At 36.7% G+C, this 16,488-nt stretch overlaps 1 protein-coding gene across 1 annotated transcript in view; it reads left to right on the forward strand.

Annotated features, from left to right (window-relative positions):
* The window catches only part of RIT2 (Ras like without CAAX 2), a 349,576-nt gene that overhangs the window by 170,418 nt on the left and 162,670 nt on the right, over nucleotides 1–16,488 (forward strand). The window contains exon 4 of the mRNA XM_008691412.1: nucleotides 4,547–4,738. Within this exon, the coding sequence (XP_008689634.1) occupies nucleotides 4,547–4,738 (192 nt within the window). The remainder of the gene's footprint in view (nucleotides 1–4,546; nucleotides 4,739–16,488) is intronic.

Here is a 16,488-nt window from a genome sequence, read left to right on the forward strand (position 1 = left end):
GGCCTACTTAAGTTTGGCCAACCAGGAAAGAGCTAGACTTTTTTGGTAGTTAATGTATCTGACCACTTGGCATGAGTGACTTATTTTCTCATTTACTTTTTGTGTACTAGGAACCTAAGTTTGGTATGGAGAGGTGGCTATCATGAGTATGGCAACCACAGACAATGGTATATGTGTGTGTTGTGCTGGAAAGCATTTGGGGATTGGCCTGACCATAGCGCTAGTGCATGTTGTAAACAGTGTGGCACTCCTATATTGTAGTAGCACTCGTTAAATAAAACGGGGAGCTGGTCCAGTCCCTATACTTCTGAAAGCCTGCTTAAAATACTCTGATAATCCAGAAACTGGAATATGAGATTAATCAGAATACTTTGTGTTCAGAATTAAGAGTATTCTCACCCTATTTTAATGCAAGGAAACCTATCAAAGGGAACTGATGAAGCTACACTGTTGTACTTGGAATAGCTTAGAAAATCTTAGAGAAAGGGGCACCTGAATGGCTCCGTCGGTTAAACGTCTGACTCTTGATTGCGGCTCAGGTCATGATCTCAGGGCCTCGAGATTGAGCCCTGCCTCAGGCTCTGTGCTGGGCATCAAGCCTGCTTGGAGTTCTCTCCCTTCCCCTCACCCCATGGCCCCACAGACCCTCCCTCCCTCTCTTTAAAAAAAATAATAATAATATTAGAAATGGACGTTTGTAACATTTTATACAGTAGGCCTCTTTCATTGATATTTTTCTACTTATGGATAGCAAATGGAATCTAGTCACGTTCCTGAATAATTAACCAACAAGTTTCATTTATAGCAAGAAGCAAATGAAGAAGATATTAACATTCAGGATACGCAGAACATAAGCACAGAGATCTTTAATTCATGGGTGAATAAAGACGGAAGCAACATGTTGAACATAACATTTTTCTTATAAAGTGATTTCAGTATCATATATTATTAAGTTGATAATAGCTGCAGAGATTCTGCTCAACTTTATGTGCCACACCAGTTTCCAGTACATCTTTAAGAAAAACCCATAGATGGTATGAAAAGAGTTAGTATAGATAAGGTCAGCTAAGAGGAAGTATCCTCCCCTTTCATTGGGATAGCTTAATAGATCTGTTTTATTGGTGGAAAAGAGTTTCCTATTTGGAGGGGAAAAAAAAAAACCCAAAACCTTAATTTTCTGATTAAGGATATTTGAGAAATATGTCTACATTTATATTTAATGCAGCTCAAAGAGGATTTTATGCCTGTACTCCCAGTGAAAGTTTCTATCCTGCAGGATTTGTACCAGAGATGATAATAGGCTTAATTTGTATTGTATTTTAAAAATTGATCAAAGCATTTTTACATCTCTTCTTTCATTTGATCCTTTCTACAGCCCTGTAAGACGAGTTAAATGTGTGTCCTAATCCCTTTTGACAAAGGATATTGAGGTGCTGAAGGGTTAGGTGATTTGTTAGAGGACGTATTCTGAGTAACAGACCTAGAAGTCATGTACTATGCTTCCCAGGTTCTGCGCTCTGATCGTAAAGACCACTTTTGAGCACAAACACAGTTATATACCCCTGCATCTAGGTGCAAAGCAAAATCAAACAAGGAACTCTTTAAAATACTAATGCTAGAACCTCATCCCTGGAGACTTCAATTCAGAGCAAATGGGAGGACTGGTGGATCTATTAATATCACGTATATGTGACTTGGAGTCTAGTTAACCAGCACAATATTCACTCATTCATTCATCCGATATTCTCTGTGAATTTTACTTTCCTGTACTTTGCCTGCCTGCCTAATAGGTGTTGGACTTCTTCATATTTATTGGTCTTTTCTGTATGATGTAGTTATTGTTAATGTACTCAAATGTATTGTGTTTTTTTTTTTTATGTCTCACATAGAAAGAACCTTCTCCAGTTAGAATTTTTTTTTCAATCCCCACATCAAAGAATAAAAAACATTTCATTTTTTAAAATCCTGTCTAGGAGAGAATTTGTAAATGTATAAGAAACATAGGAGACGCTCAGTATGACTCGCATGTAACTACAGATGAAAGAAACAAGGTTCTATTTTTTACCCTAAAATTTATAAAAGGTAGAAAAATTTGGTAAGTGGCATGGGTGAGAATGAGGAGAAACAGGTACGTTTTTATAATGTTGGGGTTATTGGTACGGTATCTTTGGTGAGACTGGCACTATTTCCCAAAAGTAAAAATCTGTGTTCTCCCTCATCTAGCAGTGCTACTTCTCACAGTTACATCTGTGCAACGTGGATGTTTGGGAATCTGTATTGCAATATAGTTGATAATAGGAAAAGGAAGACCTCTAAATATCTGTTCATAGGCAACTAGTTACATAAATTATGGTACGTGTATTAAAGGAATTATGATGCATTCATGGCAACTAATACTTATTTGTGCTTATATGGAATGGTCTCCAAGGTATATTAGGGATGTTAAATCTTAAGGTGAAAAGTAAACATTGTATACATTATGTGCCCATTTGAGTATAAGAAGTATGTAAAGGTGGAATGTAGATGTCTTTGCTTGTGTGTACATAGACGATTTCTGTAAGGGTAAATTATTAACTGTCCTGCATTTGGAAAAGAAAACTAGGGTTGGAGATAGAAAAATTAATTTTATATACTTCTGTACCTCTTGAATATTTTGCAACGTGTATATTATTTTTCAATGGGCAATTAAAAATAAAGAATTTTAACTCTTAAGGTAGTAATTAGCAAATACAGTGAACTATAAATTGTAAAATAAATTTTTTCCAGGTTACTTTGCACTTTTACGGTGCACTTTTATTATATACACTGATGTAAAAAATCCATTTATATTTTCCTAAATATCACATATTTCTACAGTGGTTTTACCATTTCTATTTGAAAAACGTTTAATTTTAAGTTGGGGAAACCTCATTTAGCAATTTCAGTCCATACTGCTCTAGTCAGTCCACATCAGCTATGGGATTCTGACTGAGGCAAAGGGTTTTCAGAATTAGAGAATGCCAGAACTGGGAGGGATGTCAGAAATTTTATAAGCCAACTTTGTCTTAGAGATGAAGAAACTGAGGCCCAGTAGAATTTCTTTCTCCCATGTTAGCACATGACACTTACATGGTGAAATTTAGGATTGAGGTAAAGTAAACTTTAGTACTAAGTAAGTTGAGATAGTGCAAATCAGAGAAGATAAATTATTTAAACCAACTTGACATTAGCTGTTCATCCTTGGACAAGTCTTTCTCTCTCTCTCTCTCTCTCCTTTTCTCCCCCTTTCTGGGCTCAAGTTCGTAAAACTTTAAAATGATTGGTTGAACCCAGTGATACTGTTTGCACCCATTCCGTGTTGACTGAAAATGTTTTCAAAGATTCACCCACTAACTCCATACCCTGTTAACTTTATTACTCTCTACACTTGTAAGACCCTCAGTTTTCCACAATTTCTGGATCTACGTAAACACTTCCACCCCTCAAAAATCAAGCTATGTTAAATCAAATTGACATTTTTTCAACAATTACTCTGAAGACCGCATTTTAGTAATTCTTATAAATAGCTTGCTGGGTGAAGAATTCACATCTCAAGATCTTCAAATACAGCTTAAGCTCGTGTGAAGCTTGCTTTCTTCGATGATTTATTTCCAAGTCACAATACGTTCTTGCGTTCTTTTATCATTTCACATGGCTTGTTCCACAGCTCCAGAGTCTAAGTTTTATATTTCCCCTGGCTTGTATCTAACCAGCCCTTGTGATTTTAACAATGGATTCAGCAAAGTAACAGTGAAGGAAAACAGATACTTCAGACTAAAAGGAATGGTTCAGATAGCTGCTTAGACCAAATACTGAATTTTGAGTTGCCAGGAAATTGTAGTTCAGGTGGGCTGCAACATGCAAAGCTGAGACAGCAGTGTCTCCAAGACTGGGACATCGGTACCTTTGGAAGGTGATCCTGTCCTCCTCCTCCAAGAGAGAAGAGGATGTAAGAGTGAGCAGAACGTGGAAAGTGCCGCATGACTCAGCCGTCAAGCTCCCCCTTCTTACACCGCTCTGGGAGACAAATCTAAGAAAACCCAAGCACATAACTGGGTCTGGGATTATCTATGCTAATAACTTCCTTTGTTCACAGGGATAATCAAGGTTAAACTTGTGTTTCTTTTCATCTTTTTGAGGAGAAAATTAGTTCCTCTAGGTTTTAGAGTATACAAATTTAGATTCCCTTTCCTAAAACTAGACCATTAAGTAGAAAGCTATTAAAAGGATATATATAATCCCTAAGAATTCATTAGTTAACCTGCTATTTAACATATCTCCCCCAAGATCTCTTGAATCAAATTTTCTATGCTTAAAGATCAACACTCGGAACACTTTAAAGCATTCAGATTTCATAATGGTACAGTTATATCTCCTACTGCTTTTCTATATGCAACGCCCAGAAATAAACTTTTACAAAATTTCTACCCAAACTACTTCATCTCATAATTTATCTACTTTTGACATTTTATTTACATGTTGGCTTCACTGTTTTAAACTACGTAACAATGTCACTCTTTTCCTGCAGGCAGAGTTCACAGCCATGCGGGAGCAGTACATGCGAGGTGGGGAGGGATTCATCATCTGCTACTCTGTCACCGACCGCCAATCATTCCAGGAAGCTGCCAAGTTTAAAGAGCTCATTTTTCAAGTCCGCCACACCTATGAAATTCCCCTGGTGCTGGTGGGCAACAAAATTGACCTAGAACAGTTCCGCCAGGTGAGTGCCACATTTTTTTATTTGTTTGTTCTTAACTCCAAGGGTACAGAGTACTTGGTAAAGTATGGCTGCTTTCCAAGGTTCATACTGAGAATTATGAGAAGGAAATGATGCGTGTGATTTTCCTGAGAAATCTTTGAAATCCTATGGTAGATTGTATCAGCTGCCACAATATACCCCATTCCACGTGCTACTTTGCAGTGTCCTTACCACTCCGACCAGAGGCATAACCTGTTTCTCCCATCTCCTTGGATCTGGGCTGGCCCTATGTTTGGTTTGGGGCACTAGAGTTTAGTAGAGGTGAAGCTGTGTACTTTCAGAGTTTGAGCCCTAAGAGTTTTGCAGGTTTCTGCATTTAACACTTAAAATGCTTGCTTTTGGGATCCAGCTACAATGTAAAGACCAAACTAACCATTAGAATTCACAGGACCCCTCCCACCCTCCAGAATCAGAACAAGTCAGGTTGAATAAGAAATGCCTTCCATATACCATCAATCTGCTTCAAGCTGCGTCTGCTGTATCATTTGTGATCCTCAGTTCATTTCTCCAAACCAACAAAATTGATAAAGCAGAAAACATGGCTAGTTTCTGATAATGTGGGAACCAAGGATTGTGATCCATTATCAGATTTCATGTAGTTCCTTTATTCTCTGATCAGACACTATCAGGGCCTGATGGGCAAGCTGTGATGGCCTCATCTCTACAGGGTAATAATACTTGTCCTTTGTCCTCCTCGTGCTCCTTAGTACTCCTGAAGAGATTAAACGACCAAAACCCAGTTCAGGGACCAGGCGAATCATCTCACAATTCTATTGCCATGACTTACTTTGTACAAAGTTAAAGTACTAAGAAGTTGCATGCAAATCAAACTTTTATAAATCAATTCTCTAAATCGAATGGTTTAGTTCTAATTTTAGATGCTTTCTCTTTATTTGCATTGACCTTAAATTTGAGCTGGATTTTAATAGTTTGTATGTTTCCAGCTAATGATTTTTAGACTTAAAGTAGCCTGATAATAAATCCTTTTGCTAAGGTTAAGGATCTTCACTAAAACTGTTCTCTCCTATTTTAAGTGTTTCATATATTTGGATTTTTGCATCTAATGTATCTTAAGTTTTCTTAAAGTGAAAATATCATATAGATTCAATGCTTATAAATCTATACTTAATACAGAAACAGGTCTATGATTTAGTGCAATAAATTTTTGTAGTGGCATTTTTTTCTATATTTTACTTGAAAATCTAAGCCTCTTAAAGTGGCAGCTGGCTATTTTTTAGGAGCTATAATGTTTGTCTCCTCTGCACTTGTTCTCCTGCCTTTGTTACTTCTCTTTCTTCAAAGCAAATGGTTTGATATGGTTAGTATGATATGGTTACATGGCTTTGAGATAGGAATTCAAGTGTATCTCACCAGCTAAATACGAATCTATTTTGCAGTACTTGACAAAAAGGAAGAAGAGAAGTATAGGTTTAGCAGTGAACCTTTCAGATACTCCTCTGAAGAGTGGGAATGTTCTACTTTTTTTTTTTTTTTTAAGGACTTCCGGGAAGTGCCATGAGGGAGCACCCGGAGACAGAAGTATGCCATCAGCAATAACATGACCACCTTTATTGCACTTCTCAGAATTCCTAGAGAACATAAACCTTTAACTGAATGCCAGTCAAGAGCTACAAGTGGCTCTTGTAAGCTAGTGGTTGTGAGAATGTGAGGGAACCTTCTTCAGGCAAAAGTTAATCAGATTGTCTCTAGAATGATTGCTCCCATGATTCCAACACTGACTAGCATGTGCCTTCCCCTCACCATCCTGGCTCTGCTTCTGCTTCCCTCGGCTCACAAGGTATTCAACGGGACCCCTGTCTTAGTCTGGGTAATTGCAGATTAGCAGTGATGAGACTCGAGCAGCACATATATCACTGAAACAAATATGAAAAATGACAGTAAGCTGAGTAATTTAGCAGATTTGACAGACTTTTCCTTTCAGATAAAAGCAAGTAAACAAGATAGTCACAGAAAGTGCAAAACCCATGAAAACTCAAATTACAATCTTTTTAAAATGGCTCATGTACCCACGTCTCCAATAATGAAGTGTTGAGATGCAAATTTGGCTTCTGGCTGTGGTGTTTGTGATGGGAATAATTGTTCCTATAATTGTAGAGTGGTTGTTCCTTTTCAAAATGCTTTCCGTTCACACTTTATTTTAACCCCATAACTGCCCTGTGTAGTTGTAAGGCAAGCAGTTGATGGATGAGGATATTTGAGAAGTAAATATACTGATAGAAACTGATTTTAATAAAAGCATGCTGTTAGTGACAAATTTAAGACTAAAACCCTGATCACGTGTACTCTTATGTTCTTCAAAGGTTAGGTCTTCATTTCAGAGTATTTTTTTTTTTCTCCATGTAAAAATGAAAAGATGCCGACACCTGCATCATCTCCAGCTCAAAGGAGTTTTATGAAGAGTCCTAGAGTAATAACGTTAAACTCTGGAAGTTTCTGAAAGAAATCATGCTGGTGCTTATGTTCAGTGCTAGGAGGCAGAGAAGTAGGGTTTTAACTTGGTAGCTCTTCCTCCTCCTCATAGAAAGTGGTTGAAGGGAAAGTGCTGATGGTGACAGCTGTTTCTTGTCATGCTTGTTTGGTAGAGTGGGTGGCTGCATTCTGAATCCATTTTGGTGAATCCTAAATCCATTTATACCAAGAAAAAGAAACAAGTTTTAGTGCTTGATGTCCTTCATCATTAATGACATCTTTAAGCAAAAATATTGAAGGGCTCTGTTTAAAGTTGAGTATTTTCTCTGAGAATAATACTCATTTTTGATACTGATGATGCATTTAGTATTGCAAGTCTCCATACCAGGCACTGAGAACACGTAATTTTATTTCATCTTCACCACAAGGCCACGAAGTACACTCCTTTATGATCCTATTTAGCTATGAGTCATCTGAAGCTTTAAAGATTCAGCGACTTGCTCAAGGTCACATAGCTAATTAGGGCTATGAGAACATGTCCAGCGTTTCTGATTTGAAAGCTCACTTTTGGCCTCTAAACCATTGTTGTTGTTCTTGAATTTTTTTTTTTTTTACATCAGCTTCAGGATCTTAGTATGCTCCTCAGAGGAGAGAACATAAGCAATTGCATTGTATTGGAGCAGGAAGGAACAGAATGCTAGCTCTTTGGAGGTGGAATGAGGAGCTCCAGGTGCTGAACAAGCCAGTAATAGCCAGAACTTGGGAAGAATGTGAGAAAAAGTAAGGACAAGGAAATGATACTCAAAACTACTGAAAAGCACTGTTTTCTGATCAGTAGCACAATTTTGTCCAGAGTCCATCCAGACTATGATACAGCCCTTTTTAGATTCCCAGACTACATTAGGTCCCTGAGCTTGCATGGTCTTTGTCCCTACTGTGCCTCCTGCTGTCACACTGGGGAGTCAAAGGCAATAATTTCTGCTTTTTTGTTTTTGTAAGACCCTGACCACCTGTGCAAAGTAAAAATGGTGCTACAAATGGAGTGAGTTCCAAGGATCTGGGAGCTGGTTTAGAAAAGTTTTATATCAGTCGCAGACCACAAACTGTTCTATCCTGAAGATAGACCCTGACAACCCTTTCAGCGCTGACAATCTAATTGCAGCTTAATACTCAGTTTGAAGCCTTGAAACTCTGCTTTCCACAGTCTGACTAACTCTCTGAATGCAGATCTGGGATCATGAAATACTCCTTATTTCTTCTTCAGTGATCTATCTATCTAATGAAAACGGTTCAATTCTTTCACTGAGAGGGGGCCTATAAAAGCTGCAGAGATCGGAAATTGCTGTGTTAAGAAAAATAACATCTATTTAGAGTTCTGCCAAGCATCTGCTTATCTTCAGAGCGGTGGTGGCTTTGCAGCACAGTAAAGGAATGAGTAATCCAGTCTCTGTTCTCAGGGACTTTCTCGTCTCAGAAAGGATCTATGCATTTGATACAGAACATTATATTAAACAACGGAACTAAATATTGAACAGTATGACACCACGCATATGTGCAATTGTTGCTGAAAACCAGTAGAGACAGCATTTTGGGGGAAGGGAGATGCGGAATGGAGAAGCATCCCAACCAGGTACGAAGGAGCAGATGAATGGTGACAATTCTTTTGGGAAGGGCCAATAAGAGTAGATAAAGGAGGAAATGAATCGTGGGGCTGTGGGTGTGCACAAGCCATGGAATATTGAGGAGGAGGGGTTGGGAAGACCAGCCTGCCTGGTACATACATATCAAGTAGCCTCAGAATAATTTCAGAGATAGGGCCTGCCTTGAAGACACACTTTGTCACACACAAAGCATAAATATGTACCAGAGTGTCTTGGATATGCTATAATGCAGTAATTGCAAATACCACTTAGATTTTAAAAAGTGGGAAAAAAATAGTAATTCATCTATTATCAGTACATTAGATAATCCCTATCAACACATTTTCCCAATGATGAGGGTTTATATTTTTTATGGGAAGAGAGTTGTAATTTATACAATATTATAGGGATACACATTTAAATTTCACAATTATCTAGCCCTACTTATCTTTTTCCATAACATTGCCTTATTCTATTTCATTTCATTAAAAATGCCAATGCATTAATTCCAATTGAGATAGAAGACAAAGAAAAACAAAGGTTAGAGTTTGATGTAATTTATCTAGTTTGAGTAGGTTTTGAAACTAGAATTTGAACCCAAATCAGTTTTGTGATCCTTATATATCTTTTTTTTCTTTTTGTGAACACCATTTTTTCATTCATTTTATTTAGGAAATACGTAGTGATAACTGAATGGATAATGGGCATTTTTTTAGAATCTGGTTGTTCAGGAATGAAAATGACCAATAAAAACTTTAGAAGAATCTGAAATTATAATAGGGGAGATAATGATCGATTTCAGTGTGTATGTATCAACTGCACACTGTAAAAATGGTGTCAGGAATAAAACTATACACACATAGAATACATCTGTATATACATACATAGGAAGAGAAATAACTTCAAATATTTGAGCAGAGTTGTGGCATGAATACATTTTCGTTATCCATCTAGTTCTTGGAGGGAGACAAGAACGAAGGTAGGAAGACCAGTCAGGAGATTTAGTCATCAGGATGAAGAATGATGGCAGCTTGGGTGAAAGCAATAGACTATTCATGGATTCCATGCTCATGCAGCACCCTGACAGGATGACAGGTGACAAAATTACAGTGAGGATAGAGACCTTGCATGTAGGGACAAACTGCTACATTGTTCAGTGGTACCTGAGGTCATTGTTGCATTGTCACACAGGACAGTGAATGCCCATGATGGACTCCTCAAGACAAGGTTAAGGCATTACTTAGCAAGTATTTTTCAGAAAATAACAAAGTATATCATCAAAAGAATCCGATAGTCCTGAGTTTGAATTTTCACTGAGACAATCACTGTGTTCTTGGACAAATCAGTGGCAAATTCAACGAACACCCAAATTCTCCTTCAAAGAAGTACATCCTCCCAGCACAGAGATAAGAGGCATAGTCAGTAGACCACTTCAGGGCTATGCCCAGCTACACAAAGCGTCCTTGTCAGGTCATACTCTTCCCAGGGATACCCATTTCCAGTGAAGTGTGGACATAAATATCTAGCCATTGCAACCCAGTGGGACATCACGACAAGCAAATCTTGTTCCAGATCTGCATGCTGGTTTGGCAAAGACTCTGTTGGGCTTGCATTGTCATTCAGCTTCTCCCTTGACTCAATCCAGTTTCTTACTTCTTCCTTCGCAAGTGTTGATCCCTAACCAATCTCGTGCACTCCAAAATCTGTCTCAGTGTCTGCTTCTGTAGAACAGGGATAATACCACTTTCATAGGTTTTCGGGTAGGGTAGATGAGATAATGTCATTAGCTTATCTAGCACAGTACTCAGTACAAACTAGGGACTCAATAAATACTATGTACTACCATCCTCATGCCTCACCTGGATCATTTAAATTCTCTTTGTGTTACTATGCTCTAATCTGTTTCACAAGTTAGACTCTAGCAAATGAAATATGTAAGGATTGTTTCAAAAGGAAGATAAATTAAAACTGGAGGAAGGCCTAGCAAGTTTTCTGATAACCAAAGTGTATAGGCTTTGGTGCACAGACTTTGTAAAATCAATTCTGGAATTATTTTCCTAATTTTCAAATGTGAAACAAAGTAGCAATCTTGGAGTAAATGAATTTTGAACAAAGCTTTGGAGGAATGAGCGCTTTTTTTCTGTTAGATCATAAATGAAGTCAAACTGAGTAAAAACTGGCAATAAATGAGAAAGACATAAAAAAGATTATTGGCCATTCCAGAAAAGCTAATATTTCCATGTATGGACAAACTCAACCTGGATGAGATCTGTGGTTCTCAAATAATAGTCCCCTAAACAAAAGAATCTGTATCACGTAGAAACATTGTTGCAAACACACGTTCTCAGGCTCTTAGTCCTCATAAATCAGAAACAATGGAAGTAGGCACAAAAGTCTGTTTGAACAAATGGGGTGATTTTGCAGCAAGCTAGAGAACCATTGAGCTAGAAGGCATATTGATGAAAGGACATGAGATCATTTATACTTGAGACTCCATATGAGAGAATCTAGACCCTATACGCATTTTCCAAAGTCTTAAATGAGATATCAGAAACCTAAAAGAAAAACACATGCACTTTCATGCACACGTACGTACACATACGCACACGCATATGCACACAAGCACCTACATACATACAAAATAAAAATTTTTAAATAAAAATTAATGCTTATATCAAAAGAACGGTGATGAAAATAACACGAATTAAATCCACTTCTCCAGTCAAATGTGTCATAAAAAATTTAAACTTTGCTGCGCATATATTGGGCACCTACAACTAAGTGGCATTCCATTTGGCAGTGTCGTGTTTCATTAGAACAAAGGTTGTGTCTATTCAGTTTGAACTGACATAACTGTTTGCTTCCCTTCCTTTTTAAAATGGCGTTACAGTGAATTGTTTGGTTTTCATGGATCATTGGTCACATTTGTAAAATTGACAAGTCATTAGAGGCATCTAGAAATAAGCTTCTTTTCAAGGAAAAGAGGAAAGAAAAGCTACATGGGGAATCAGATTGGAGCTCCGAAATGAAATTCAAGATTATAAAATTGCTCTGATCACTTATAATTTTTTAAATCTATCACTTAAAAGGGCTGTCCAAAAAGAAATACCAAGTAAGTGAAGCTTTAAAATTCTTATCCTACTGGAGATTTCAGCTTTCTGTGACCTTCCCTAGGTATCCTTGTGTAGCCAAACTCTGACATTTGTGATAATTTTCAATTCTCAGGCTTCTGGCTTTATCCAAAACAAAACAAAACATTGTATGTCTGCAGGTATATGTATAAGTATAGGTATCATAGAGACCAAGACAATCCTGTAAATTCAAAAGAATGATATTGATAGGTTGAATTACAAATACAGGTTTTCCTTGCTATCTGCCAAGTAGAGTGTTTCTATGAAACCCTTCATGAGCCGGAAGGACATAAAGCAAAGAAGTAAATAATTCCGTAAAAGTGAAAAAATCATCTTCAGATTTCATTCCAATAGCAAAAACAGATACGAATGTAGGTCTTAGCAAAAGTGAGTTTTCTAAAGTGAACTTTCTGGTAGTGAAGGAAACCTATTTTCTGAAAGAGGAACACTTCCTGTTTGCATACTGGAAACTCTTTAACTTCATTCGACCATATGTTTAGGAAATTACATAATCCTCTTTTAAATTTATTTTAAAATAATTGTGCAGGCACAGGAGATCACAAACAAATGGGTAGAGAAGCCCTGTACACCCTTCTCTTAGCATCCCCAGTATTATGTTACATAACTATAAAATATCAAAAATGAGAAATTGATATTGGTTTAATCCATAGAATTTACTGAATTTCACCAGTTATACTCATTTGTGGGTATATGTGTTCTATCATTGATGTAGCTTGCATAACCACCACTATAATCAAGATACCTAGTTGTACCATTACCATAAGACTCCCTTGTTACTCCTTATAGCCACATGGATCCCCTACCTACCCCAATCCCTATCTCCTGGCAACCATCAGTCCACCACTCCATTCTCTATCTCTACACAAATAGTTCATTTCATGATTGTTACATACGTGGAATCATCCAGTACACATCCTTTTGAGATTGGCTTTTTCATTCAGGACTATATCCTGAGGCACATCCAAGTTTTATCAGTAATGTGTTCCTTCTTATTACTGGATAACATTCAGTTTGGATGTAACCACAGTTTATCCATTCACCCTTTAAACACATTTGGATAGTTTCCAGTTTTCATTTATTATAAATAAGGCTGCTATGAACATTTATATACAAATTCCTACATGAACTCAAGTCTATAATTCTCTGGGATAAAGGCCCAAGAGTGAAATTGCTGGGTCTTAGGATATGTCCGTTTTTAGTTTTGAAAGAAGATACCAATGCATTTTCCAGAGTGTCTGTACTTACTTTACATTCTCACCCTTGCCAGCATTAGATGTTATCACTATTTTTCGTTTCGGACATTCTGTTAGGTGTATAGTGATATCCCATTATGGTTTTAATTTGCATTTCTCCAATGGCTAATAATATCAGACATCTTTTCATGTGTTTATTTGCCATCTGTATTGCCTCTTCGGTAAAATGTCTGTGCATGTCCTTTGACTATTGTATAATTAGATTATTCCATTATTTTTTTTACTATTAAGTTTTGAGAGTTCTTTGTTTACTTGAGATTTGTCAGATATATGATTTGCAAATATTTTTTCCCAGTCTGTAATTTGCCTTTTCATCCTTTTAACAGGCTCTTTTGCAGGAAAAACTTCCATTTTGATGATGTCTATTTTTTCTTTTTCTTGAATAAATCATGATTTTGGTATCAAATCAAAGACTACCACTTAGTCCTAGGTCCCAAAGATTTTCATCTATGTTCTTTTCTTGAAGTTTTATGTTTTACAATTAAGAGCACAATCCATCTTGAATTATTATTTTTTTAAGATTTTATTTATTTGACAAGAGAGAGCACAAGTAGGCAGAGTGCCAGGGAGAGGGAGAAGCAGGCCCTCCGCTAAGCACAGAGCCCGACACGGGGCTCGATCCCACAGCCCTAGGATCATGACCTGAGTGGAAGGCAGCTGCTTAACCAACTGAGCCATCCAGGCAACACAGATCTTGAATTATTTTTTATATGAAGTGTTTGGGTTTTTTTACTTTGGGGGTTTTTTTATGATGGATGTTTAATTGCTCTAGCACCATTTATTGGAAAGGCTATCCCCTCTGTACTGAAATACTTCAGAGGATTCCATTTTTTCTTTTGATCTGTTTTCTCTCTGTTCAGATTGAGTACATTCTATTGATCTGTCTTCAATTTACTAATTCAGTCCTTTGCCTTCTTTACCATATAGACCATTCAGCGAGGGTCTTTTTTTCTTTGAATAATTTTTTTAAGTATTTTTTCTACTTTGTCAAATTTGCAAATTTATTGGCATGAAATTGTTGTAATAGGCTCTTCTGATCATTTTCGTGTCTGTAGAAACTGAAATGATAACCCCTTTAAATTCCTGATAGTGTTAATTTGTGCTTCTTTTTTTACTGAACTGCACTGGCATGCATTTTCAATGTTGTTAGTCTTTTCAAAGCACAGCTTTGGGCTTTATTAATAGTGAATTTTATTCATTTTTAGTTATAAAACATACCAAGAGTTCTGGAATAAACCCATGTCTTAATATATTATCCTTTATATATCTCACTATTTTTATTAGATTATCTTGGAATTTTCCTACTTTATAATTGTCAGGTTTTTATTTTGATTAGTTCTTTTTCTTAATTATTTGGAATTGTACTTACTATTCTTTTTGAGTGCTTGAGATGGATACTCAGATCATTGACTTTCATCTGTTCATGTCTCCGTTTCTGATTTATGTGCATTTAAGGTTGTAACTGTCCCCCCGCTGAAGGCTTTGCTATAACCATCCCCTAAATTCTTATGTCCTATTTTATCATTAAGTTCAAGATATGTTCTAATTTTGATTGTGATTTCTGCTTTGTGTCACGGGTTTTTCAGAAGGACAGCCCTTAATTTCTGGGCGTGTGGTGACTTATGAGGTATTTCGTTCTTGAACTTATTTTCCACCATTTTTCATATACTCTGTATAATTTTAGTCCTTTGAAATTTAAGTGTTGATTTTTAACATGCCATATGATCACTTTTGGTAAATGTCCCATATATATTTGATAAGAATATATACTTTTGGGTGGCAGTTCATGTATGCCAATTTAGAGTAATTTTCTTTCAACAATTTGAAGATAGAATTCCATTTCTTCTGGTATCCTTTGTGTTGGAAAATCAGATACCCATCCAATTGTTAATTGAAGGTACTCTGCACCACACCTCCTATACCACATCTCCCACCCCTGATGATTTTAAGATTTTTCTTTTTGTCTTTAATTTTCAAGAAGTTTACTCTGATGTACCTATGTGGATTTCTCTCTCTTGCTTATTTGCTCTCTGTCTGGGTGTGTGTTACTTGTTAAAATCTGTGCTCTTTGAGTTAGGGCTTATTTTTGGAAAAAATGAGATTTGTAACATTCTTAGTCATTACCTCTTCAAATATTACTCTTATATTATTTTGTATTCCCTTCTAAGATTCAGTTAGACCTATATTAGTCCTTTTCACCTTATCCTGCATCTGAGTTATACTTTTTTCCCCCCTGTATTTTCCATCATTTTATCTCCCTATGTTTTGTTCTAGATATCTTCTTCTGAATGTTCTTTTTGTTTACTGTTTCTCTTATACCTAATTTGATTTAAACTCATCCACTGAGTTCTTAATTTCAACTGTTGTATTTTTAAATTCTAGTAATTCTTTTAAAATTTCATCTCACTAAAGAATTTAATCTTTTATGTCTTTGAAAATGCAAAACACATTTATTTAAAAATGTGATGAATAGCTATTTTATCCACCTAAATTTTTTTAATTACTCTTCATTTTTGAGTCACTGTGACCTATCAAATTTACTTCTGTAGGAAACTAGAAAGACTAAAATTAAAAAAAAGTCCCACATCAACTTAATCTAATCAGGAACTTTGTCATGATCTATCCCTCCAAGTCTCCTAGCTTATTTCAGTGGAAGGGTTGTTCCAAATTACCTGGTAGGCTATTGCCAGAATGAGAATTTACCCTCAAATTTTAATGACATGTTCTTTCATTGGCCAGTGGATTCTTTGTTATAGCAGTTAAGCTTGCCGGCCTTGTACATACATCTAGCTGTTCTAAACTGATCATAAATTAAATACCAATGAGTAGGATTAAGTTTTATTTTTGAAAAACTCTGTGAGAGTTTTTACCAGATCCTGGCCCCTGAGGGCCCACTAGTCTTGATAAGAGCCAGGACTATACCGACTATACCCATCTGGTCCTCTGTTGGGACTTGGGAGGCAGAAGCCTAGTTAGTAGATGGTAGAAGTAAAGGGAAGCAGGGTCAATCACCAACAGGTGGGAAAGGGGTTATGGTAGATTTTTCCCAGCCTGTGTCAAACACCCTTGGTAGGTCCCTACTTTGAGCCTTGTGTTTGTTTTTCTCTAAATATGAATGTATCTGGTAATTTTGTCCTTTGTACATAATCATTCTGATAGTCTGCAGAGTAAAGTCCAGTGCCTGATCCCATCTAATCACAGCCCTTGTGTACCTCTGTTATGCCAACTTCCCATGC

The sequence above is a fragment of the Ursus maritimus genome, unplaced genomic scaffold, assembly GCF_017311325.1.
Source record: "Ursus maritimus isolate PB19 unplaced genomic scaffold, ASM1731132v1 scaffold_18, whole genome shotgun sequence".
In the NCBI taxonomy this organism is placed as follows: Eukaryota; Metazoa; Chordata; class Mammalia; order Carnivora; family Ursidae; genus Ursus; species Ursus maritimus.